This window comes from Ahaetulla prasina, chromosome 4 (genome assembly GCF_028640845.1).
Source record: "Ahaetulla prasina isolate Xishuangbanna chromosome 4, ASM2864084v1, whole genome shotgun sequence".
NCBI lineage: Eukaryota > Metazoa > Chordata > Lepidosauria > Squamata > Colubridae > Ahaetulla > Ahaetulla prasina.
Genome location: NC_080542.1, coordinates 12,204,547 through 12,228,446, shown reverse-complemented (window position 1 = coordinate 12,228,446; position 23,900 = coordinate 12,204,547). Strand labels below are relative to the sequence as shown.

Below are 23,900 nucleotides of genomic sequence, written 5' to 3'. Positions count from 1 at the left end.
CCTCTCCTCCCCTCCCCTCCCCTCTCCTCTCCTGTCCTCTCCTCTTCTTAATTTTCTTGGGAGGCAACAGAAGGAGATGGCTTCCATCAATCTACGTCCCTAGGTCTTCCAAGAAACCAAGATGCATCTGGAATTTTGGACTGAATACTCCTTGGCATAATCCAAGCCTTGTTTATGCTACTGTGGATTCTCATGGTGTTTTTTTCCCTATATTGCAGTGGGGTGTGGAACGTGCCCTATATCTCTCAGGCCTACCTGTTGAAAGGGGAGATCTTAAGGCAGGAGTTGACCCAACGCAATATTTTCACCTTGGAGGACACGGATCCGGACATGGCCTTTTGTAAAAGTGTGCGGGAGAAGGTGAGAGTTTTTGCTTTCTTACAACCTGCTCATCCAAAAGAACAAAAGTTCTTTTAAAAAAAAATGGCTTTTCGAATTTCATTTTGATAATATAAGCGTATTACAGAAGTCTTCAGTTGAGTACCAATGTTCAAAGTTGGGAGGGTGCTAAATGCAGTAGTCCTCAACTTACAACCGTTTGTTGAGCGACCGTTCAATGTTACAAAGGCGCGGGAAAAAGTGACTTGTGTTTTTTCCCACGACTGTGGCATACGATCAAAATTCGAACGCTTGGCAACTTGGTTCGTACTGATGACAGGTTGCAGTGTCCCAGGGTCATGTGATTTTTTTCCGACCTTCTGACAAGCAAGAATCTGGGGAAGCCAGATTCACTTAACTACCCGTGTGAATAACTTTACAACTGTAGTGATTCACTTAACCACCGTGGCGAGAAAGGTCGTAAAATAGGGCAAAACTCGCTCAATGTGCATGTAGCTTAGCATTTTGGGCTCAATTGCGGTCATGAGTCAAGGACTACCTGTAGTTTCGACAGGTCTTCAAGCTTCAGGGAACAATCTGGACATTTTGACAACCAACTTTAACAATGGTTGTAGTGTGCCATGATCATGTGATGCCCTGCCCTGCTGACTTCACACAAAGTCACTGGGGAAGCCAGCAGGTCTCTCCAGTAAATTTCTTGCAATCCTGTCTCTTTTCCTTCCAAGAAGCCTGGCACCTGCAGCATCCCCCTCCTCACCTGGCAGCAGCCTCCCCTGGCCCTGCCACACTTGCAACAACAACTGGTCCGTTTGTGAGCCTTTCTGGGACATGCGGCTTCCTGCTGGCTTCCCCATTGACTTGTTGGGAGCCAGCATAAAGTTGCAAGCAGGTCCTTGCTTAACTATCCATGATCCTTGCTTAACAATGGCAAGAGCGACTGATGGGATTGCCGTCACTAACAGATGTGATCATGTGATGCTTCACTTTACGACCACATCACTTAGCAGTGGAACCTCTGCTCCCAATTACTATTGTTAAAACAAGGACTATCTGTAGTTTGAGCGGGGTGAGCTTACTTGTCCCAGCTTTTGCCAAACTAGCACTTCAAAAGCATGTAAAAAATGCAAGTAGAAAAATAGGGACCACCTTTGGTGGGAAGGTAACAGTGTTCCGTGTGCCTTTGGCTTTGAGTCATGCCAGCCACATGACCACGGAGACGTCTTCGGACAGCGCTGGCTCTTCGCCTTTGAAACGGAGATGAGCGAGAGGAACCTTTACTTTTACCTTTATCCTTTACAGGGCATCTTCCTCCATATTAGTAACCGGGATGATTTTGGACGCCTCCTTTCCACCAATAGATACAACACCTCCCGCCTACATCCTGAGCTGTGGCAGATTACGGAAAATCCTTTGGTGAGTGCACCCAGTTGGACAGGATGGGGTCCTTTTCTCTCAATCTCATACATCCACCCCGCGCCTAGATCTGGGAGTGTGCTGCCCCATTCTCTCACACATACACGCCGGTGTGGTTTATGGAGATATTGTGTTCCATCAGCAGCTTACGGAGCTGGCAACGGAGTCAGACACCGATGAGGCTGAGGTGAGGCCAGGACCATCGGGAAGTGAGGTGCGGACTCCAGACCCTCCAGAGACTGATAGTAGTGAGGCAGAGGAACAGGAGGAGCCTGTTCTTAATGCACTCATGAGAAGAGCTGCCAGAAGGCAAGAGCAGCTCAAGCAGAGAGGACAACTCAGGAGTAGGGCCAAGAGATGATTGGCCCCTCCCATAAGGCTTAAAACAGACCAGCACCGGTGTTTCAGCTTTGCCAGAACGCTGTAGCTGTGTCTTCTGCTTTGTCCTCTGCTTCGTGTATGTCTTTGTTTTTGTGGCTTCTGGACATTTGCCAGGAAGGGCCTTTGGCAGTTTGCTTAATTGGACTAAGGCTTGTGAGATAACTGAGGAATTTGTGTTGGGAGGCATTTGTTTTACTTTGAGTTGAACAATGCTGGGAATGAAGTAATTCCCAGCTGTTTGAATAAAGTTTGTTTTTCCACGGACTAAGTTTATTACTACCTATTTGGGCCTGGGTCACAACAGGAGAGTTTTATTGGTATTCCCCAGCAGTTCTCTTCACCTGGCTTCGGAACTGTTCCAAATGAAGCCAGCCACAAGCAAGCCCAGATTAATCCCTCAGGCAAGGGCCAGGTAGTCCATAAAACAAATAGCAAGCTGCTCAAACAAGTAAGTCCCATAAACAGACACAAAGCCCCTCGGCAAAAACTGAACGTCCATCCACGTTAGCTCATGGGTTATAGAAGTTCAGAGTCTCAAAAGTCTCAAGCAGGAAACATGAACAAACACACGGCCACGACCCACACATGTCGTTCCCAGCAATGCCTCCCTTGCTCTGCCGTGCTAAATAGCTTCCCAGTGGAGCCCATCAAGAGGGGCAGGGCCTTCTCCCGAGCAATCTGGCAGACCTCCATTTCTCTGCCCTGCACGCTCTAAGATCCACCAGGGGAGGTAACCCCTCCCTTTCCTCTTCTTGGCCTGCAAGCTGTCCCCAGCCAAAGCCTGTAATTCTCTTTCTGCTGGCCATTCAGGGTCAGTAATTAACTCCGTTCCTGATATGCCAGGAATGAGATCATTCTCCCTCAAGCTGGCCTCCAAGGAAAAGTCGGAGGAGTCATCCAAGGAAGACATCATAGGGAGAACTTCTCTGGAGCAGTGAAAAATTGTATGCTCACGGAACTACCCTTGCAATTTCCATGGCATTATGGGAAATCCAGATGTACTCCCTGGGTAGCTGTCTCTTGAGCTTCTCACAATATCCAACGCCCTCTGAGGATTCTGGGAATTGTAGTTTCAGAGTATCAGAAAGTGAGGTGGAGATACGATGGCAAGTTTTGCAGAAATGAAATATTTTGTCCAGGACTGGATTGCCTGACACACATTAGATTAGGAGCAGTGGTGGTCTTCAGCCAGTTTGTGCCAGTTTAGGCGAACCGATAGCGGAGATTGTGGGTGGGCCCGCTCACCTGCCCTGGTGTAAAGACATCCCCTTTAGCCACATTTTCAAGGCTGGGTGCATGCGTGGAAGGCTCGCACCAAGCGAGCGTGCATGCACAGGGCAAGAATATGTGAAACCCACCGCTGATTAGGAGATGCACTTCTTGAGTATTTTAATAACTCTATATGGCTCTGTTTTTAGTTTGTTCCTTTTCTTCCTGGACAGGACTGGCAGGAGAAATATATCCACGAGAACTACTCGCGCGTTCTTGAGGGAGAATTTTTTGAACAGGTGACTTGTTTCTCTTTTCCCTGGTCTTCTTGAGTTGACTTCTCTCTCTCAAAGTTCCTGGGCTCATTGTTTCTTCTTCCTGTTGACAGCCTTGCCCTGATGTTTACTGGTTTCCGGTGTTCACCGATCAGATGTGCGATGATCTGGTGGAAGAGGCGGAACACTTCGGCCGGTGGTCAGGAGGAAAACATGAGGTGGGACCCAGTGGTGGGATTCAACCAGCTCGCACCTATTCGGGAGAATCGTTTGTTAATTTTCTGAGCAGTTCTGAGAACCGGTTGTTGGAAGAAATCTCTTTTTGTTTTTTCCACTTTACAGGGCTAATCCTGTAAGGAAGGCAGGAAGGAAACATTCTGGTGTTGTTTCTAGCCTAATCTTTATTGCCCTGCTGACAGAAACTGCCTCTCCAGTTAACCCTTATTACATTGTAACAGCTAAAGGTTCTTGGCAGTACGCCCAGACATACTATGGCCTGAGCGTCTTCAGAGGTTTTTTTTCTTTGCTGGTACTTTGTTTTGCTTTATTTCCCTTTAAGAAAGGGTTGTTTTAAGCTTTTTACACTGCTGTTGAGAGGAAACATTCCCTTGTTGGAGTTCTTCTAGATGCAATGCAACGACCAGCACTTTGAAGAAATAATTGAATAACAAAGCAGAGCTGCTGGAAAGAAGCTTTTAATGATAAGGAACCAAGATGAGCCTTGCTGAATGTCATGCCCACCCAGTCACATGCCCACCCAGCTGGTCATTAGAGCAGAGAACAAGAGTTGTGCTTCACACACACCGTCATGGCCACAATTTTTTTTGGTCCTTTTCATCCTATGGATGAGCTAAAACGGAGCATGATATGGGGAAGGAGGAACACTAGATTCGGGGTGCCTCCAAGCTCACCTCTGAACCTGGCCCCATGCCCGAATGTGCCTTGGAGCCGGGCCTGCTGCCAGAAAGTGACTCGGAGCTGGGCCTGCTGCCAGAAAGTGACTTGGACAGTGAGGGGGAAGGGCCATCAGGACTTACCTCGGAAGCACCGGCCTCCCTGGATCAGCTCCAGGAGCCAGAAGCAGGCCAAGCGAAAGAGATAACGAGGCCTCCTTCTCCTGACTCTTTCCCCCCCCCCAGGCCACGCCTGCAGACCCAGCTGACAGCAATCAGGCTTGGCTCAATCCCAGGTTTTGTAGGCAGGCAAGGCGGGAACAACAGAAGCGGGGGTGGGGCAGGCCTAGGAAGTGCTGAGTCATGGAGCCACACCCCACAGGATATAAAAGGCAGCAAGAGCTGGTGTGTCTCTTTGTTCAGGCAAATCCACGGATTGACTAGAACTGAAGGTTGTGATTCACCAGCATCTTGGCAGCCAACGAGGGCTTTCGGTAGACGCTGGCTCTTTTGCTGCCAGAGCTGATAAGAGCCGGCTAATTAAGCCATCATTCGGACGGAGGCGAGGAGGACATAACACCACCCTTTGAGGTAATCCAGACTAGGAAACCAAACAAAAATAATGAATGCTAATATTACTGTCAACCGTCCGACTGCCATATGCCGCGAAAGAAACTCCTGGAACATTATTTTACCAAGTGAATAACTTTATTGAGTTATAGAAGCACAGAAGAAGTGAAGCCAGTTCTGAAGTTTTTGCGCGCGAAGTAGCGTAGCTAAAATCCCCTTTTCTCCCCTGGGACACCCACTGTTCATTGTCCACCAGTTAAATTGAAGTCACCTTGTTTTGGGAAAGGATCCTTCGACCTGGGTTATTGGGATATTGCCAGGCGGCAGTCGGTTCTTGCATTTCATTCCAAATCTACCCACCTGTTCTGTCCTCCCTCGCCTCCGTCCGAGTGATGGCTTAATTAGCCGGCACTATCAGCTCTGGCAGCAGAATAGCCAGCGTCTGCCAAGAGTCTCCGTTATTTTCCACGACGCTGGTGAGTCACCTAGAAATAAACTTCACCTCTTAATCAGTGGATTTGCCTGTTACAAAGAGACACAGCAGCTCTCGCTGTCTTTTATATCCTGTGGGGTGTGGCTCCATGACTCAGCACTTCCTGGGCCTGCCCCAACCTTGCTTCTGTTGCTCCCTCCTCTCCTGCCTACGAAGCCTAGGGTTCAACCAAGCCTGATTGCTGTCAGCTGGGTCTGCAGGCGTGGCCGGGGGGGGGAAGAGTCAGGGGACGGAGGCCTCGTTATCTCCTCCACCTGGCCTGCTTTTGGCTCCTGGAGCTGAGCCAGGGAAGCCGGTGCTCCCGAGGTAAGTCCTGACGGCCCTTCCCCCTCACTTTCCAAGTCATTTTCTGGCAGCAGGGCTGGCTCGGGGGTCACAGACACAACACCACCCCACTTCCGGTTTCTGTTGTCTGCTTACGAGTATGTGTGCGTGTGTAGTGCATCAAGCATGATAATTACTTTTAATGGAAGGTGAAAGTAACCGGATCTTTCAAGTTTGAAAGTGCTTCCCCATCCCCTGCCTTTACATTCCAGAGAACTAGGGAGGGTTAGCACTGAGATACTGTCTCCGTAGCCAATCCTACTCTGGATTCAGATTTCCCTTATCTCAGTGCCCGGTCCATGGTATGGCACTGTCCTGCAGCATGCCAGAACCTGGGCCGCGCAAACAAGTGAAGCCCATCTGCGGGTTGCAGGCAGCACACAAAACTATGGCTCTTCTGGTCTGCTCTCCACAGAACTCGTCCCTGGTGCCCAAAAGGTTGGCAGCTGCTGCTGTCGTGTCCCACTCCTCCGCTGACGGCCGGGTCAGGGAAATCCGAATCAGGCGTGCCTCTGCAGCTCTGCCAAAGTCCTAGCAAAGTCCTCAGGGCAGGCAGGAGACCAGAAAGTGACTTCAGCAAGATATGTTTAGACTTTGCCTGACTCAGAGAATGCCAGAAAGCAGATCCTTTATATAGGCCATGGGGTGTGGCTCCATGACTCAGCACTTATCCAGGCCTGCCCCTCCCTTCCTTCTGTTGCCTCCGTCTATCAAGTCTTCTGACGCGAGGGTCACTCCAGTCTGCAGCTGTTGGCAATTGACCTCCCTCAGGCTCACATGCTGTGGAGGAGGGGGAGGGGTCTAGTTGCTCCGTTTGCCTGGGCATGGAGCCAGAGCTGAGGGCTGGAGATATTTCCTCCTCTTCAGCCTGTCTGGGCATGGAGCCAGGGCTGGGGCCGGGAGGCATACTAGAACATTCCTCCGTGTTCGGAAGCAGATAAGAAGGCCCCGGCTGTGGTGAGATTGGGCGAGACACAACAGCTGCCTTATCCGATCACCGTCTAGGCCAGGGGTGTCAAACTCAATTTGGTTGACCTCGAGAGGCCGAGGTTGACCTCGGGGGGCTGAGCAGGCATGGCTGACTGTATGGGTGTGGCCAGCATGACGCCACTCCCCAAACTTCTGGCCTGTTTCCTCTTCACACTGGGTAGACCGGTCCAAAGCCACGCTGGCTTGATGTTTCCTCCTCGCATTGGGTAGACCAGGCCGAAGTGACGTGGGCCGGACCCTTACATTTTCCAGGACAGCCCCTTGGGCTGGATCCGACCACATCGCGAGCCGGATCCAGCCCGTGGGCCTTGTGTTTGACACCCTGGTCTAGGCTACGGCTCTTCTTTCTGTCTCTCAAGCTTATTTTCACATCCTCTCACAAATCCTCCCGCTCTACGCCTCCTTCTAGGACACTCGGCTGGTTGGCGGCTACGAGAACGTCCCCACCGTTGACATTCACATGAACCAAATCGGCTTTGAGAAGGAGTGGCTGCAGTTCTTGCAGGACTACATTGCACCGGTCACAGAAAAGTTCTATCCAGGCTACCACACCAAGGTAAGAGCACCGTGTCTGAAGGTTACTGGGGGGCCAAGTGTAGATACAGGAAGCAGAGGATCCAACAGGATGTCTTTTGCAATTTCTACGAAGTAATTGGGGCCACAATGGTGGCTTTCCCCCACCACCATTTGTCACGTGATTATGTCACTTAGTGACGCTGCTTCCGGCAGTCCCAGTTGTCGCCATGAAGTGAGGATTACTGGGGTGGTTGAGGATCTTATGTGACTGCCACTTTTGACTTCCTGCTGGCTTCCCCATTGACTTTGCTTATGAGAAGCCGGCAGGGAACATCAGAAATTGCAGTCTCGGGATCACTACATAGCTGGAACTCTTGAGGACCAGTTGTAAGTTCCGCTCATTCTAGGTTATCGCATGGTTGACGGATTGCTGAACAAGGAACCCGAAGACCCATCTGTGCAATCATCCCTAGTCAGATTCAAATCTAACAGCTATATTTGCGTACATAAAACTTAGTTTTTACTTTGTTTTGAGGTTTATTGGGGGTGGGGGTGGGGTAGCATTGGATGAGTACAACAGTTCCGATTTATGAATGGTTAAACCAGGGGTGAAATGCTCCCGGTTCAGACCGGATCGGCTGATCCAGTAGCATTGGTGGCAGGTAGTTTGGAGAACCGGTGGCAAAAATCCCTGCCTCCCCTCCCCATACCAGCTGAGCCATGTGATTGCCAGAGGTTTTTTTTTACTTTTAAAAGCATTTTTAACAACCTCTTCAAACGAATAAGTTGTAAAAAAAATGCTTTTAAAAGGTTAAAACAAGGCTCTGACGATCCCAGCTGAGGTGCCTCAGAGGCTTTTTTTTTTTTACTTTTAAAAGCATTTTTTAAAAGGTTAAAAAAGCTGAAGCCAACTAGGCAACAAATGGGGGGGTGTAGGCAAAAAATTGGGGGGTTAGTTTGAGAGAGAGAGAGAGAGAGAGGGAGGGAGGGAGGAAAGGAAGGAAGGAAGGAAGGGGAAGGGGATGGAGAGAAAGAGAAAGAAAGAAAAGAAAGAAAGAGGGAGGAAAAAGGAGAGGAAGGAAGGACTACAAACCTGGCACTAGATGCAGCTTTAGGGGATAATCCAGGGCTGGAAGGGACCTGCCGGTCATCTAGTCCAACCCTGCTCCAGCAGGACATTGTTAGTGAGTTTCTGTCTTTTGATCCCCCAGTCACATGGTTACATAGCCACGCCCACCCAGTCACATAGAACCTCCCCCCACCAAGCCACACCCATCAAGCCACACCCTCAGAACCGGTAGGAAAGAAATTTAGGGTTAAAATGTAATGTATAAAATACCCTCTCCCTCCCCTAAATGGGCTAAATCAGTGCCAGCTGTGTTATACAAACTCAACCGATTTTATAAAGATCACAGGTTTAAGATTCTTTTCCTAAAACGTTCTGTGTCCTTTTCACAATGGGTCACATCTGTTTCCTTTGGGTACTATTCTCATTTCCCAGAATGCACTAGACCCAAAAGTATTCCAGGTTTTGGTATGAAGGGGGTGGGATGTTCCAGGGGTGGGCTTCAGATCCTTTAGCAACGGGTTCGCTGCCCCATTGCTGGGTGGCCATGGTGGGCATGGCCAAGTCGTCTGCCTGCATCACAGCGGTGGGGGGCGTTGGCGTTTTTTCGCCCTCCCCAGGCTCCGGAGGCTTTCCTTGAGCCTCCAAGAGGGCAAAAACAACTTCCCCCGGAGGCTGGAAACAGGCCCGTTTCTGGATTTCCAGAACCTCTGGTAGGCCTGTTTTTTGCCCTCCCAGACCCTCTGTGCAGCCCCTGCACTTACCTGGAATGATGAACGGGCCATGTGGAGACTCCTGGGGGGGGGGCGGGAGGGGCCAGCAAGAGTGGCATCTGGGGGTTCACTGAACTCCAGTGATCCTTGGTTAGAGGGTCGCCTGAACCCTGCTAACCCCCCCGGGAGCCCACCCCTTATGGGAAACCTCCGTTTTCAAATGAACCCACTTCGTTAAAAAGCATACGCTTTTTGGTGGGCTGCAGTTCATTTCGACATACATACAGATGCCTTTTCCTAAAATTAGTTTATTGGGGCGGGGTGGGGGGAGCGCTACAGACTCTTACAAGCCAAAACCCCTGTTAATAAAGTCCACCAATGGCGGAAAGGTTCTTTAAAAATTAGAGATAACAGTGCATGAAATAAATAAATAGGTTCAGTTACGGGAAAGGACACAGTAACATTCAAATTTTCATATAAAGAATATGAAAATGATGAGTCATTGGCTTCTAATGGAATTTTTTTTCACTGCCCAGTCCAGCTTACAGCCTTGTCTCTCCCACAAGGACTGACCAGATCTAACCCTGCTTAGTTTTTTTTCAAGGTCAACCTGCCATCTACTCTTTGCTATCCAGTTAGATTTTTGAGATCTGTCAATGGCAAGAAACACGACCTGGGTGTGTTGTACCTCGAGTGAATATGATTGCCCCACTTTAGGCAGGTATTGTTGTGGCCTGTCGGCCAACGACCCCTCCAGCAGAATCAGAAGAGGAGGAGGTGTGAGAGTCAAGAGTCAGAATCAAGGCAACCTGTGAGCTCTGAGGGGGAAGAGGGAGTGGAACTGGCAGAGAGAGAGAGACAGAGGCGGAGCCTGGGCCGTCTGTCAGCCCTCAGATAGAGTCAACAGTTCCCAGGTCTGGAGGCGGCTGATGAGGAAGAGGAGGAACAGCTGGGTCCAGTGCCTGATGCGTGGATGTGCAGAAGGCAGAGGAGAGGAGAACAGTGGAAATCTACGGGCCGGTCCTTGGGACGGAAGAGCCACCGCTGCTAGTGAAGCCCCACCCTACTCTGGGGATAAAATGCAGAGGGCGGAGATGAATAGATGTAGCAAAAAATAATTCATCTCCCGGACGAACGGACTTGTTAGCCTGCGGTGAAAGAGAAACTTTGAGTTAATTTCAGGGGGTTTGTTGTGTTCGGGGAGCTGGGTCAGAAACAGGTATGTACACAATGTGTCATTCTCCAACTTGCCTTCACCCAATCTCCCGTTCTTAGGCTCGCGCAATCATGAACTTCATGGTCCGATATCGTCCGGACGAGCAGCCTTCTCTTCGCCCCCATCATGATTCCTCCACTTTCACCATCAATGTTGCTCTTAACCACAAAGGGATAGATTACAAGGTGAGTGCCTTTGGAGGGCAGGTGTCCTGTGTGAAGTGCTGGAGCTCCCTGTGCATGGCTTGGTCTTGGATGCTTTGGGGCTGTGGAGAGAATGAGGATAGGACATAGGGTTTCAACAATTCTTGCGGGTGAATTGATTTGAATTTGGCTGCGTTGCACAAACTAAGTGTATGTTTCGGGATCCAATCTGGGTCAGTCCCTGGGACCAGAGATTTTGCCTTCTGAACTTTCGGATTCGTGCTGGAGCTGATCAGGGAATTTCTCGCTTGCAATGTGTGCGCTTTGGGCTATTGTGTGCGCTCGAATGGTGCCCGTTGTGTGGCTTTGTTGATTGGGGTGTTGATGGCTAGCTATTAAGTCCTTGGCGGTTGTTTGCTTGTGCTACCAATCCTAAGTACTTGAAAAGCTGGTGGTAAATCAGCCCTCCTGTTGACTGATGAAGTTTCCCAGGCTTCAATCGTTTCCCTGGCTGTTTTTGTGCCTGCTCGTCTGACAATCTTAGTAGCTGCAAAAATTGAATGTATGTCCTAGTTCATTGCGGTGTGGATTGCAGATTTGGATCCTGCAACGTTATCCTGGGACCCGTATATCTGCCTTCATTCACAAGTTTATCTTTGCCTGATGGATGCATAATGGGCCATGTGGGCAGTGTTGGTTCTTAACAACTACAGAGATAGACCTTCTCCAGGATGGTCACTCTCCAACCTGATCCTTCAGGTCTTCCAAGGCCATTGCATCCATCTACCTTGCTGCTAATTGTCTTCTTCCTTCCATTTTTCCCAGAACGATAGACCTCTGAAGAGGGCCTGTCTTTGCATAATGCCTATATATCAGGGGTGTCAAAAGCAAGGCCCGGGGGCCAGATCTGGCCCGCGGGGTGCTTAGATCTGGCCTGCGGGGCCACCCTGTTCTGACCTAGGCTCCCTTAAAAAGCAGGAAGCAGGAATTGGTCTCGGCAAAACCTCTTTTATTTACACGACTGACTTGCTCCCCGTTCGCTCTTCTTTTGTTTCCTATGGGAGTGGCCAATCATGTCCAAGGTGTGGCTTTACTCCCAAGTCGACCCTTGTTGTGACCTAGGCTTACTGAGTCATTTACAATACACAATTAGTCCCAAAAAAAACTATTTTATTGTAACAGCTGAGAATTACGTTCATTCCCAGCTGAGTCCCAATTAGTTGTAAAAAAAATCCTTCGGAAGAAGTCCTTCGGGATAATCACCAACCTTTATCTTCTTTGACACCCTACCAAAGGCCTTACTTAGCAAAGCCCCACAGAGTTTAGAAACAAACAAGAGATGCTGATTCCTAGAGATGGAAACTGTTTGCAACGTTGCTTTCCTGCAAAAGGCCCAAGTGCCTTTATTTCTCTTTTAAGCCTTATAGGAGGGGCCAATCATCTCCTGGCCTTACTCCTGAGTCATCCCTTTTGCTTTAGCTGCTCTTGCTTTCTGGCAACTGCGCATGCATGCACTAGGAACAGACTCCTCCTGTTCCTCTGCTTCTCTGCTGTATGACTCTGGGGGCTCCGGAGTCTGCCTCTGATGCAGGGCCCTTGTCCAGGCCTTTCCCAGACTCCAGGACTGGCCCATGTTCCTCCCCAGCCTCCTCACTGTCTGATTCCGCTGCCAGCCCCACTGGCTGCTGGCAGACCACAACAACCCTGCTTTCTGAGTTGTTCTTGTCTTCTGGCAGCTCTGTGCATGCGCATACTGGGAATAGGCTCCAGCTGTTCCTCTGCTTCACTGCTATTTCCCTCTCTGCCTCCAATGTAGAACCCTTGTCCGAGCTTTCCCCAGCCCCCAGGACTGGCCCATATTCCTCCCCTACATCCTCACTGTCTTGACTCTGTTGCCAGCTCTGCTGGCTGCCAGCGGGCCACAACACACCACGGAAAAAGCGAAGGACCTCCATGTGGTGCCTCTGCCAGCAAAAACGGAGGCCATCGCAGCTGAAAACAGAGCTTGTGAGGGCTGTGTGCGGCCTTCCCCAGCTTCGTTTTCGCTGGCAGAGGGTTGCAGGAGGCTGTCTCAGCCAGAAACGGAACTCAGGAGCCCATTTTCGCTGGCAGAGTGCTCAGGCCTTCAAAGACTTCCCTGACACAAGTGATATCGAGCTGGCCACGCCCACCCCAGCTCCCCGAGGTCAAACACAACCTTGATACGGCCCTCAATGAAATCAAGTTTGACACCCCAGATATAAACGTATGATCATTTGAACCTGGTTTCTTATTTGTCTTAAATGGTTCTCTTTGCTCCCTCTAGGGAGGCGGCTGCCGATTTATCCGCTACAATTGCCAAGTGGAATCTCCCCGCAAGGGCTGGAGCCTGATCCACCCAGGACGTCTTACCCACTACCACGAAGGTCTGCCCACCACTTGGGGTACTCGCTACATCATGGTTTCCTTTGTGGACCCCTAACGCTGGCATCCCCTGGCTCGCCCTCCCCCTCCGGCTCATGGATTGAGGGCCCCATGGCGGCCAGTGCACGTGGAGAGGTGCAGAAAAGAGGGGAACTATCTCTCGCTCCAGCTTCGTTGCCACTAGGTGCCTTCAAAACCAGAGAAAGGGACAACTGGTTTCCAAGCACAAATGGACTCAGCTTACAGCTCAGCCCTTCATTGTCGGTCACCACTAGCATCAAGAGCCACTGTTGCCTTCCTTCCCTCGTCTCCCATTGTACCCAAGATTGGAGAAACACAGGGGTCATTCCACTCTTCGGCCAGTTGTTATTTGATCCGGATCTGCTCCAAGTCCTGTCCCTGTGGCTCTGGCCCCTAAAGAATTCTTACCACGCTAAAGAGGATGAGCATTGTTGAGCTAAGCTTCTCCATAGGATGAATTTGAGGCTGTTGTTCAGTTGCTAAACCGCATCCGACTCATTGCAAACTCATGGACCGTAGCACACGACGCCCAGGGACGAAATCCAGCAGGTTCTGACACCTTCTGGAGAACCGGTAGCAGAAATTTTGAGCAGTTTGGAGAACCGGCAAATACCACCTCTGGCTGGCCCCAGAGTGGGGTGGGAATGAAGATTTTGCAATATCTTTCCCCCTGCAGTGGGGAGGGAATGGGGATTTTGCAGTATCCTTCCCCTGGAGTGGGGTGGGAATGGAGATTGCAGTATCCTTCCCCTGCCATGCCCACCAAACCACACCCACCAAGCCACACCACGCCTACCAAGCCGCGCCCACCGAACCTGTAGTAAAAATATTTGGATGTTACCACTGACTACGCCCCACCTTCCACATCCTCCAGTGTCTCCCAGAGTTTGTCCAAATTCTTGTTCATTATGTTGATGACATTATCTAATCATTTGATGAGCCACGGTGGCGCAGTAGTTAGAGGGCAGTACCGCAGGCTACTTTTGCTGCCTGCCGGCTGCCTGTAATTTGACAGTTCAAATCTCACCAGGCTCGAGGTTGACTCAGCCTTCCATCCTTTCCGAGGTGGGTAAGACGAGGGCCCAAAATTGTTGGAGGCAATGTGCTGACTCTGTAAACCGCTTGGAGAGAGGCTGTAAAGCCCTGTAAAGCTATATATGTCTAAGTACTATTGCTATTTCAATCTGTCTTTCCCAACATCAGGGTCTTTTTCAGAGTCCTTCTCATTTGGCGGCCAAAGCATTTTGAGCTTTAGAGTAACAGTTGGAAGGGACTTTGGAGGTCTTCTAGTCCAACCCTCTGCTCAAGCAGGAAACCCGCTATCATTTCAGACAAAATGATTGTCCGGTACCTTGTTAAAAAGAAAAAGAGCCACAGCTTCGCTATCTGGCTTTCCGAAGAACAGTCAGGGTTGATTTTCTTTAGAATTTATGGACCGGATCTCCTTACAGTCTTCTCCAGCACCACAGGATGGATACAAACCTGAATTCTTCCCTTTTCAGGGACTTCCAGAATTCCACCTCTTCCGCTCCCGATTTCCTGCCAAACTTCCTCCTTGGGCTACAATCTGCCAGGTTCACTCCGAATCTGATTTTGAAAGAGTAGGCGGGGGGGGGGGCAGGGCTCAAGATCTGGCCGCCGGTGAAACCATAATGGTGCTTCAGCCCAACTCCCGTGCACGGAGAAGATCGAGACGGGGACAGAAGTTGTGTCCCGGGAGGCATCTTTCTTATCTACGTAAAGCAACGCCAGGATGTCCAAGGAAGCAATGAAGAAAGAAGACAACGGACAGATATAATTGGTTTTTCTTCATTCCTGATGCTGGGGAGAGAGAGAGAAGAGCCTTCTCTATAGACAGGCCTCTCGGCTCGTTTGGGCTGGAAACAGGGAGGGAGGAGGACATGGGAGGCTAACTACAGTTACAAATCAGCCCCGCCTAAAAAAAAGAAGAAGCTCTCAATGCATTTTCAAATTTCTAGAAATGTTCAGCACCGTAATGGGAGCAGAGACATTACTCACATCTTATTTTCCAATGCTGGGCACAATCCCAGGGCTAAAAGTCTTTCGGTCGTCATGCTCCACAAAGGGTGACTTGTATCTTATTCGATAGCTAAGAGACCCTCGTCCGAGATGGCTTCTTTCCATTCCTCGAGCTTTGTGGCTCTCTTGTGGGAGCTCACAGCCTCGCGTAGCCTCTCGCAACACTGTACACTGTGGGCTATCGGGTCCGTGCGGACGGAGGGGGGGGAGGGCGGCAATGTGCTAGCCATGTCCCCGTACGAAGCATGCTTTAAATTATTTCCTGTCAGACAGCAGCACACTAAATAAAGCTCCATTTTAAAAGAGGCACTTGTGCTCAAGCTTCACTTGAGAAAAGGGGAGTCATGGAAGTTTTGCAACCCGGGGCTGCGGGCGTGCTCTTTTGCTAAAGGCCTTTTGGTTAGTCATGATCATTGGAAGAGACATTTTAGAGATCAGCTGCTCGGGGAAGACTCCACTGGAACATGTCTTAGCAGGAGACGCTCTATTCTTTGAAGATCTTTAGTGAAGACTACTGTTTCCCTGAAAATAAGACCCTCTCTTATATTTTTTTGAGCCCCAAAATAAGTGAATAAGCCTTATTTTTGGGGATGTCTTATTACTTTGGGGTGTGTGGAGCAAGAAGGGGCTCCTCTTGCCGTCTTACCTGATTTCCAGGTGTCTCCCTAACCCTAACCAGAGGAAATGGCGGGGACCGGCTGCGCATGCGTTTAAATATTTTTGGGGAGGGCTTATTTTCAGAAGGGCTTATTTTAGCGCATGCGCTCAAAAACCTGATTGGGCTTATTATCAGGGGATGTCTTATTTTAAGGGAAACAGGATAGCTATTACATGTGGCTGTGCATCTACCGTGTTTCTCCGAAAATACAATCTACTCAGAAAGTAAGTCCGAGCTTGATTTTTTACATGTGCATCCAATATAAGTCCTACCGCCCCCCAAAAATAAGCCCTAATTAAGACCCCACCCACTTCAGGGTGCATGGATAAAAATTAAGCTAGGGTGGGAGCTGTTCTACTACTTTCCCTTGGATGGTTGCAGTCATGCCTCACGCACTTCAGCATATTTCTTCTGCAGCTGGCAAGGCTTTCCTGAAGGCCTCTGTAGTCAATAACAGCGCTCCGGATCGATCTGGAGCTTAGTTATCGGCTGCAGTGGCCTTCAGAAAAGCCCTGCTGGCCGAAGAAGTTCCTGAAGGCCTCTGACAGTGAAAAGAAGGCTGGGGACAACGCACACAAGTGAGGTGAGTCAGTGGACAACATCCCCTCCAAAAATAAGACCTGGTGCCGTCTTGGGAAACAGTAGCTCTTTAAGCCATTGGTTTCAGATGTTTATAATGATACAAGAGGGTGGCTCAGTGACTTGACGGTGAGCTTCTCAATCAGAAGGTCGGCAATTCAGCGGTTCAAATCCCGAGTGCCGTGTAACGGGGAGTTCCCATTACTTGTCCCAGCTTCTGTCAACCTAGCAGTTCAAAAGTATGTAAAGAAATGCAAGTAGAAAAAATAGGGACCACAATTGCTGGGAAGGTAACAGCGTTCCATGCACTTTCGGCATTTAGTCACGCCGGCCACATGACCATGGAGACGTCTTCGCACAGCGCTGGCTCCTCGGCTAAGAAACTTGAGATGAGCACCGCCCCCTAGAGCTGGAAACTACTAGCACGCATGTGCGGAGGAACGTTTACCTTAATGATACAAGGGTGCCATGCATGAACTAAATCATTGTTGTCAACCTATGGCAGGTTTAAGATGCGTGGATCTCAACTCCCAGGATTCCCCAGCCAGCATTACTGGCTGGGGAATGCGGGGAGTTGAAGTCCACGCATCTTAAACCTGCAGAGGTTGACAAAACACTGAACTAAAATAAGGGATCGGTTTGCCTTCCAGCAACCCCTGAACCAAGGATTCTAATCGAGTGGAAATTCTTAACTTTCCGATGGGAAGAAAACTGGCCCAGCCATCCCGTAGGCCCATCGCTGATGTTTCCTTCTGGAACCAGCTAAATCCCTTCTTGTTTCTGCGACTGGAAAACCGAGCCACCCGTTCAGAGCCGTCCCCGCCAAGGCAAGCTGAATAATACTCCTTTTCAGCAGCAGCCAACAGGAGCCGAGCTCAGCCCAGAGAAGTGATTCTCACACAGAGGCCTCTATTCTCATCTCCAATGGCAGACTTGAAACGCAATCCCGAGTTGTAATATTAGGACGTCTCGGATGTCAGGCTCCTGTGCTCCAGCTGAGTTTTGAAGCTGGAAAGGTTCCCATTTAAGGTAAAAAAGCCTAGTTCGAACAATCTTGTTAATCCTACCGGTGATACGTTCTCTTTTGGTTTTGTGAGTTGTCAAAGGGAACTATTCTAGTTCGGCGGATTTGCCATTTTGGGCAAATATCAGCCTTGACATTACTGACCTGGCTTCCAAATCTGACAAGCACGCTGTTTTTAACTAAATGTTCCCTTTGTTAGGTCTCTCTGTTGGAAGAAATATCCATCTGGGTTCAGTTCCAAGTGGGGACAAAGACACTGGAAACAAGGAGACTGCTTGGAAAGATGGTTTAATGGTGGCCAGGATCACATGGCTTGAGATCCTGAACAGAGAAGGGCTGAGATCCTGTGTGCTCCCTGGCTTTATGCTTTTTCTGAGCTTTGAACTTTGGGGCACAGGAAGAGTATCCTGATTGGCTGTCAAACTCCCAAAGGGTGGGAGTCTTAGCTAGCCTTGCTGGCTGATGTAATTTTCCCAGGTGTCATGTGGTGAGTTTCTGTTGCTAGATGGGTCCTATTGTGTTGCAGATGATGGTGGCCCATTAACAAAGGTGGGGAGAATGAGTTTCTACCTCTGACCCATTGACAAAGGTGTGGGGAAATGAGTGAGCTTGGCTGAGGCTTTAATGGCCCATTGACAAAGGTGGGGGGGGAGTCAGGAAGTTGCAGGGAGCTGCTTTGTCTTTAAAACATGTTTCTCCGTTCTCATACAGGGAAATATATTCTGCCTTTTTAAATATTTTCTAAAATATTTCATTCTTCTAGGAGGGGGGTTGGTGCTAAATTCCTACATATCTCTCTCTCTCTGTATCTCTCTCTCACACACATACAACAGGCTAACAAAGTCTCTAAGTGCCTGTGAAAAGCAAAGCTCACTCCCTTTCCCCCTGAACCAGCTCCAGTGTACCAGGAGTCTTTCACTCTCACATTCATAACGGAAATCCTGAAAGGTGTGCTTGCTCTTTTTCCAGCTGCAGGCACACGCACACACACACACACACCACACTCCGAAGGCGTGGCCAACTTTCAGCGCTGCAGATTCCCAGAAAGAATTCCAATACAGCTCCAAGACAGGATTCAGAAGTTCGGACTATCAGTGGCTGGCCGACAGGGAGATGAATAGTTGTCTGCTGCACCTATTTGTCTCTAGCCCCTGGGTGGAGCTTAGCTAGCAGCTGTGGCTCTGTTGTCCCGAGGACCGGCCCATAGCTTACCGCTGTTCTCCTCTCCGTTCTGTGCATCTGCGCATCAGGCACTGGACCCAGCTGTTCCTCCTCTTCATCATCAGCCACCTCCAGACCCGAAGGCTATTGACTCTGCATCTAAGGGCTGATGGACAGCCCAGGCTCCGCCTCAGTCTCATCAGCTCCATTCTCTCTTCCCCCTTAGAATTCTCAGATGCTGGCCCCAACTCCCACTCCGCCTCCTCATCTAATTCAGCTGCGGAGGAGACGGTGGCCGACAGTCCACAACATTAAAACTCTTGAATTTAGTAGGGCGAAGCAAAAACTGAAAGCAAGCACTGGCACATTTTGTTCATCAATTATTATTATTTTTTTTTTAAAAAGGCCATTTGGGATAGAAAAACACAAGAGAGGTCACAGCGCAAGCAAATATGGCACAGAATAAATTAAAATACAATCTCTGCTTCTCCTCCCACCCCCAAAGCCAAAACTCTTCCAGCTCGAGAGCTAAAGAGAGCAACACGTTAATAAATAGAAGCCGCTCCATGGTGAGGTTTCCAGGCTGGTAGTGAGGAACAGGAATTCCTCGCTCGCAAAGGAGAAAATCCAGGATATTCAGACAGGTTACCATGAAGGAAAAAGGTCTATTGAACTGCGAGAGTGAGGGGAAGAGTTAGAGTAAGCTGGGTCCGCAGGCTGTAAGAGTCCCCGATTCCCGACACTGGAAAGGACAGGAACTGAGGTAGAAAAGGGACATCACCTGAGCCCAGGTTAAGGACCATCGGGAAAGGTTTGAAGTATTGGCAGCTACAGCACCAAGATCAGGATTAGGAAACTGGTAATACCGGCATGGATACGGTTGGCGAAACACATTTTATTGGCAGGGAGGGGGGAGTTTGTTCTGCCTACTAGAGTTCTGCCGATGAAAGGCAAGGCACACCCATCCTGACAACCGCGGGTGAAATACAAACCAGCCTGCAACGAGCCCAAAGCAAGGCTACGGGGGTGGTAGGCCTGAATCGTGAACATGTATTTTTTTTAACAGGTGGTGGATAAGTCATTGCAAAACAGGGGGCGCAGGTAGAACTCCTGTTCAGCTTGAAGCGACCCTTCTGGTTAAAATCTGAGGACATCCGTTTGATCGTAATCTCGGTTCATGGAATCTCCTGAAATATGGCACCATCGCTATCTAAGGTAGAAGATGAAGGTCATCTCCTCACCCTCAACCCACTGAGAAGGTTCGTGGTCCTCGCTCAAGGTTACCGAGATGCCACGCGGACTAAAAGAGGAGTTAGGATGCGACTTGGGAACGGTAAGAATGGGACGTTGCGAAGTCTGTAAACTCGACAATGCAACTGAAAATGCAGTCTGAAAACGCCCCCTTCTGGCGGAAGGGACACATTTGAAGTAGTGCCTCCGCTGGCTGGCTTCTGGCATTGCAACGCCGGGCAGCCAATCTGGCATGCTTACATCTCTCTTCCGCTCTCCCCGCTCTTCAACGGCTTTCGATCCAAAACTCAACTGCTCTCTACCGTCCTTCTCATCTTCAGCGCCACTTTGAGGCAAATGCTGCTCCACGCCCATCGAAATCGAACCTCAAGTCCAGCTGTGAGATTGATCGCAGGCCGGGGGAGTCCCCTGTCATTGGCTCCGTTGGCCGTGCGGTTTTCGGTCTCAGGCTGAGCTGTACTTGCTTTTGACGCAATTGGTGCGCATCAGCTGCAGCTGGCGGGCCACCTGGAGGACGCGGTAACGCTCACGGAGGTTGCGCCGGCGCACGTGTTCGTTCGTGATCTCCTGCACATAGCAAGAGGGGAACCAGCCCTTCTTGCCATCGGCTAGGCGTATGCCCTCGTACCAGCCTGTAGCATAGGGGAGAGGAAGACAGAAGAGAAGAAGGGAAGGGAAGACGGGAGGGGAAGATAGAGGAGGGGAGGGGAGAAGAAGAGAAGAGAAGGGGAGAAGAAGACAGAGGAGAGGAGACAGGAGGAGAAGATAGGAGGGGAGAGGAAGAAAAGAGAGATGGGGAGGGGCGGAGAGGAAGAGGAGGTGAGGAGAGGGGTGGAAAGGAAGACAGGAGGAGAGGAGAGGAGAGGAAGACAGAAGAGAGGAAGACAGAAAGAGGAGAGGAGGAGGGGGGGAGGGGGGGGGGGAAAAGGAAGACAGGAGGAGAGGTGTGGAGGGGAAGACAGGAGAAGGAGAGAAAGACGAGAGGGGAGGTAAGGGAAGGGGAAGAAAGGAGAGGAGAGGAGAGAAGACAGAAAAGAGAGGAAGACAAAAGAGAGAAGAGGAAGACAACAAAGAGGAGAGGAATAGAGAAAAGAGAGAAGATTGAAAAGAGGAAGATATAAAAGAGAGAAGACCAAAAAAAGAGGAAGACAGAAAAGAGGAGAGAGGAGAAGAGAGGAAGACAGAAAATAGAGGAGAAGACAAAAAAAAGAAAAGAAAAGAAAATATCAAGACCTCTGAAACCCTCTTCGTTGCCTCAAAATTTATTGGGAGTCTGTCCTGTTGCTTTGAAACTCCCAACAAGCACATTCCTGCTGAATCAGCCCCGCACTCTCATCCCATTGGTTCTCAATGTACAACCATTCATTTAGCGATTCTTCGAAGTTAACAACAGCATTGAAAAAAGTGAATTACTGTACCACCATTCCCCACACTTTACAACCGTTGCCACATTCCCCATGTTCACATGATCAAAATTCAGGCGAGTCTATGTTAAATGTTTCTCACCCTTGGCCAGAAGGAATTCTGGGAGTTCAAATCCACACATCTTAAAAGTTGCCAAGACTAGCTGGTCTGGGGAGGCCCCCAAAAATCCCCTAGAACCAGGGGTGAAATTCTCCCGGTTTGGACCGGATCGCGTGATCTGGTAGTGATGGGGGTGGGTAGTTCGGAGAACCGGTAGCAAAATCCCTGCCCCACCACCCATGCCTCGCTGTTCCTATTCTCTGTCCCTGAAGCTCTTGGTGGTGATATAGCTGCAAACGGCCTTAAATCACTGCCGCGGCACTTCAAAGGGCCGTACTACAGCTGATCAGCGCTGTAGGTGGCTAGTAGACCGGTGCCTCTATTTTTAAAGAAGGTAAACTGGTGCCTCTCAAAAAGAGGCAATTAGTAGACCGGTGCCTCTATTTTTAAAGAAGGTAGAGTGGTGCCTCCCAAAAAGAGGCAATTAGTAGACCCGTGCCTCTATTTTTAAAGATGGTAGATTGGTGCGCTCCCAAGTGTTGTATACTTTATTTTTTTTATTATTTATTATTATTGACCATTCCCATTCAATCACCTGACCACCAAGCCACGCCCCCCCAATTAAGCCACGCCCACAGAACCGGTAGGGAAAATGTTTAGATTTCATCCCTGCCTAGGATGGTGATGGCGAACCCGTGCCACGCAGAGCACTCTCTGCGGGCACACCAGCCGTCATCCCAGCCCAGCTCCACCGCACATACACATGCGCCTCCCGCCGGTCTTTGGGTCTCTGCCACGCATGCACGTGAAGGGCAAGGCGCATGCAGGGGAAGCGTCGGGGGTGGGCCGCATGCGTGTGTGTGGGGGGTGCAAGTTGGTGCAGAAGGCTTTCCAGGCCCAAAATTAGTCACGGCGGGTGCTCATGTGGCACCCCTTGCCCCATTTTGTCTTCCAGGTGGGTGCACAAGGCTTTCCAGGCCCAAAATGGGGGCCTATTTTGCCCTGGGCCCCATTTTGGGCCTAGAAAGCCTCCTGCACCAACCTGGAAGCCAAAATGGGGTGCGGGGGAGCGCTGGGAGACCTGCGGTGGGGCCGGGGCACATGTGTGTGGGGAGGGAGAGCTTGCATTGCATTTTGGGGGTTCGGCCACACACACTTGCATTCGTGCACGCGTACTTTGGGCACTCGGCACCAAAAAGGTTAACCGGCACTGTCCCAAGAACCTATTTGCACCTTTTGTGACTCACAAACGTTATTAAAAGGCAGAAACTCCCGCTGGAGCTCAGGACGCTTTCTGCCTTTTAAAGGAAAGAAAAAAATTGAGTCAGAAAAGGTGCAACCGGACTCCCATTTTTTATTTTATGTTGGTTTTTTTCTGCTATGCGAGGAAGGATGAGATTGAATATACTCCATAAAGGAGGATCCTGTGCTAAGGTGGAGAGGTTACAGCTGGGGGTTGGGAGTGGCTATAAGACTCTAGGATAGGAGTCCCCAACCCCCAGTCTGGGGCCCGGCACCAGACCACATGCCAAAAACTGGGCCACACTGTTGTGGTCCGCCAGCAGCCTGCGGAGCTGGCAACGGAGTCGGAAAGCGATGAGGCTGAGGTGGGACCAGGGCCATCGGAGAGTGCAGTGCGGACTCCAGAGCCTCCAGAGACTGATAGTAGTGAGGCAGAGGAACAGGAGGAGCCTGTTCCTAATGCACACATGAGAAGAGCAGCTCAAGCAAAAAGGACAACTCGGGAGTAGGGCCAAGAGATGATTGGCCCCTTCCATAAGATTTAAAACAGACCAGCAACCGTGTTTGGGCTTTGCCGGAAAACAACGTTGGTAGCTGCGTCTTCTGCTTCGTCTACGTCTTGCATTTATTTTTGTGACTTCTGAACGTTTGCCAAGGCAGGCCTTTGGCAGTTTGCCAAATTGGACCAAGGTTTGCGATAGGACTGAGGAATTTGTGTTGGGAGGAATTTATTTTAATTTAGTTGAACTACGCTGGGAATGAAGTAATTCTCAGCTATTCGAATAAAGTTTTTCCGGACTGAGTTTCCTACTATCTACTTGGGCCTGGGTCACAACACACACCACCAAGGGAAGCCCCATCCATGAGATGCAAGCAGTATGTGAAACAATGGTGGTATTCAGTTGGTTCTATTCAGTTCAGGAAAACCGGGAGTGGCAGCTGCAGGAGGCTCCGCTCACCTGCCCAGATGTCATCACGTCCTGTTTCTGACAGCCCCGCACATGCGCAAAGGTGGCACGTGTGAGCGGAGCGATCGTGCTCCCGCGGCTTGCATTTTTGAACTGCTAGTGAAGGTAAGTGAATAGCACCCCTGATGTGAAACCACACCTTCTCTGGTCCACAGAAAAGCCTGTCTCCACAGAACCGGTTCCCGGTGCCCAGAAGATTGAGGGCCGCTGCTCGATATTACCCGATATTACACAGTATGTGAGATTAAAGCTGAGTTCAGTTCAAGGGGACAATATAGACGGCCCTGCAGTTCTCAAGAAGTGATTTGCTATTGCTTTTTTCTCAGATGCTTACAGCCTAGTCTGGGATCACCGGGTGGTCTCCCTTTCAAATGCCGCTGGCACACCACAGCATTAACACCGTCGGGACAGCCAGTGTTCTAAACGGTGGAGGGCAATTTTCTTCAAGGATACCCTCTCTCTCTGTGTTGGGGACTTTAGCTTCCAGCTGGCTGAGAATTTGGGAAGGTGCCGGAGTCGCCGAAAGAACCTTGAAGGATCAGAAGAGA

At 49.9% G+C, this 23,900-nt stretch overlaps 2 protein-coding genes across 4 annotated transcripts in view; one reads left to right on the top strand and one right to left on the bottom strand.

Annotated features, from left to right (window-relative positions):
* Window positions 1-15,311, top strand: part of PLOD3 (procollagen-lysine,2-oxoglutarate 5-dioxygenase 3) — a 67,150-nt gene extending 51,839 nt beyond the window's left edge. Inside the window, exons 13-19 of the mRNA XM_058182178.1 lie at window positions 219-360; window positions 1,639-1,752; window positions 3,576-3,641; window positions 3,731-3,835; window positions 7,297-7,443; window positions 10,458-10,583; window positions 12,847-15,311. Coding sequence (XP_058038161.1) covers window positions 219-360; window positions 1,639-1,752; window positions 3,576-3,641; window positions 3,731-3,835; window positions 7,297-7,443; window positions 10,458-10,583; window positions 12,847-13,002 — 856 coding nt within the window. The 3' untranslated portion in view covers window positions 13,003-15,311. The remainder of the gene's footprint in view (window positions 1-218; window positions 361-1,638; window positions 1,753-3,575; window positions 3,642-3,730; window positions 3,836-7,296; window positions 7,444-10,457; window positions 10,584-12,846) is intronic.
* Window positions 15,312-18,029: 2,718 nt separating this feature from the next.
* LOC131197151 (rho guanine nucleotide exchange factor 15-like) overlaps window positions 18,030-23,900 on the bottom strand; it is a 47,578-nt gene continuing 41,707 nt past the window's right edge. For 2 of the 3 annotated variants that reach the window (XR_009154896.1, XR_009154895.1), the window contains exons 14-15: window positions 23,687-23,881; window positions 20,171-20,310 (exon numbers count right to left, since the gene is read on the bottom strand). Coding sequence is in view for 1 of the 3 variants with exons in the window: in XM_058180836.1 (XP_058036819.1) it covers window positions 20,123-20,310 (188 nt within the window). In the remaining 2 variants the exon portion in view is untranslated. Of the gene's footprint in view, window positions 20,311-23,686; window positions 23,882-23,900 lie in introns of all 3 variants that reach the window. The other variant, XM_058180836.1, reaches the window with a different exon arrangement.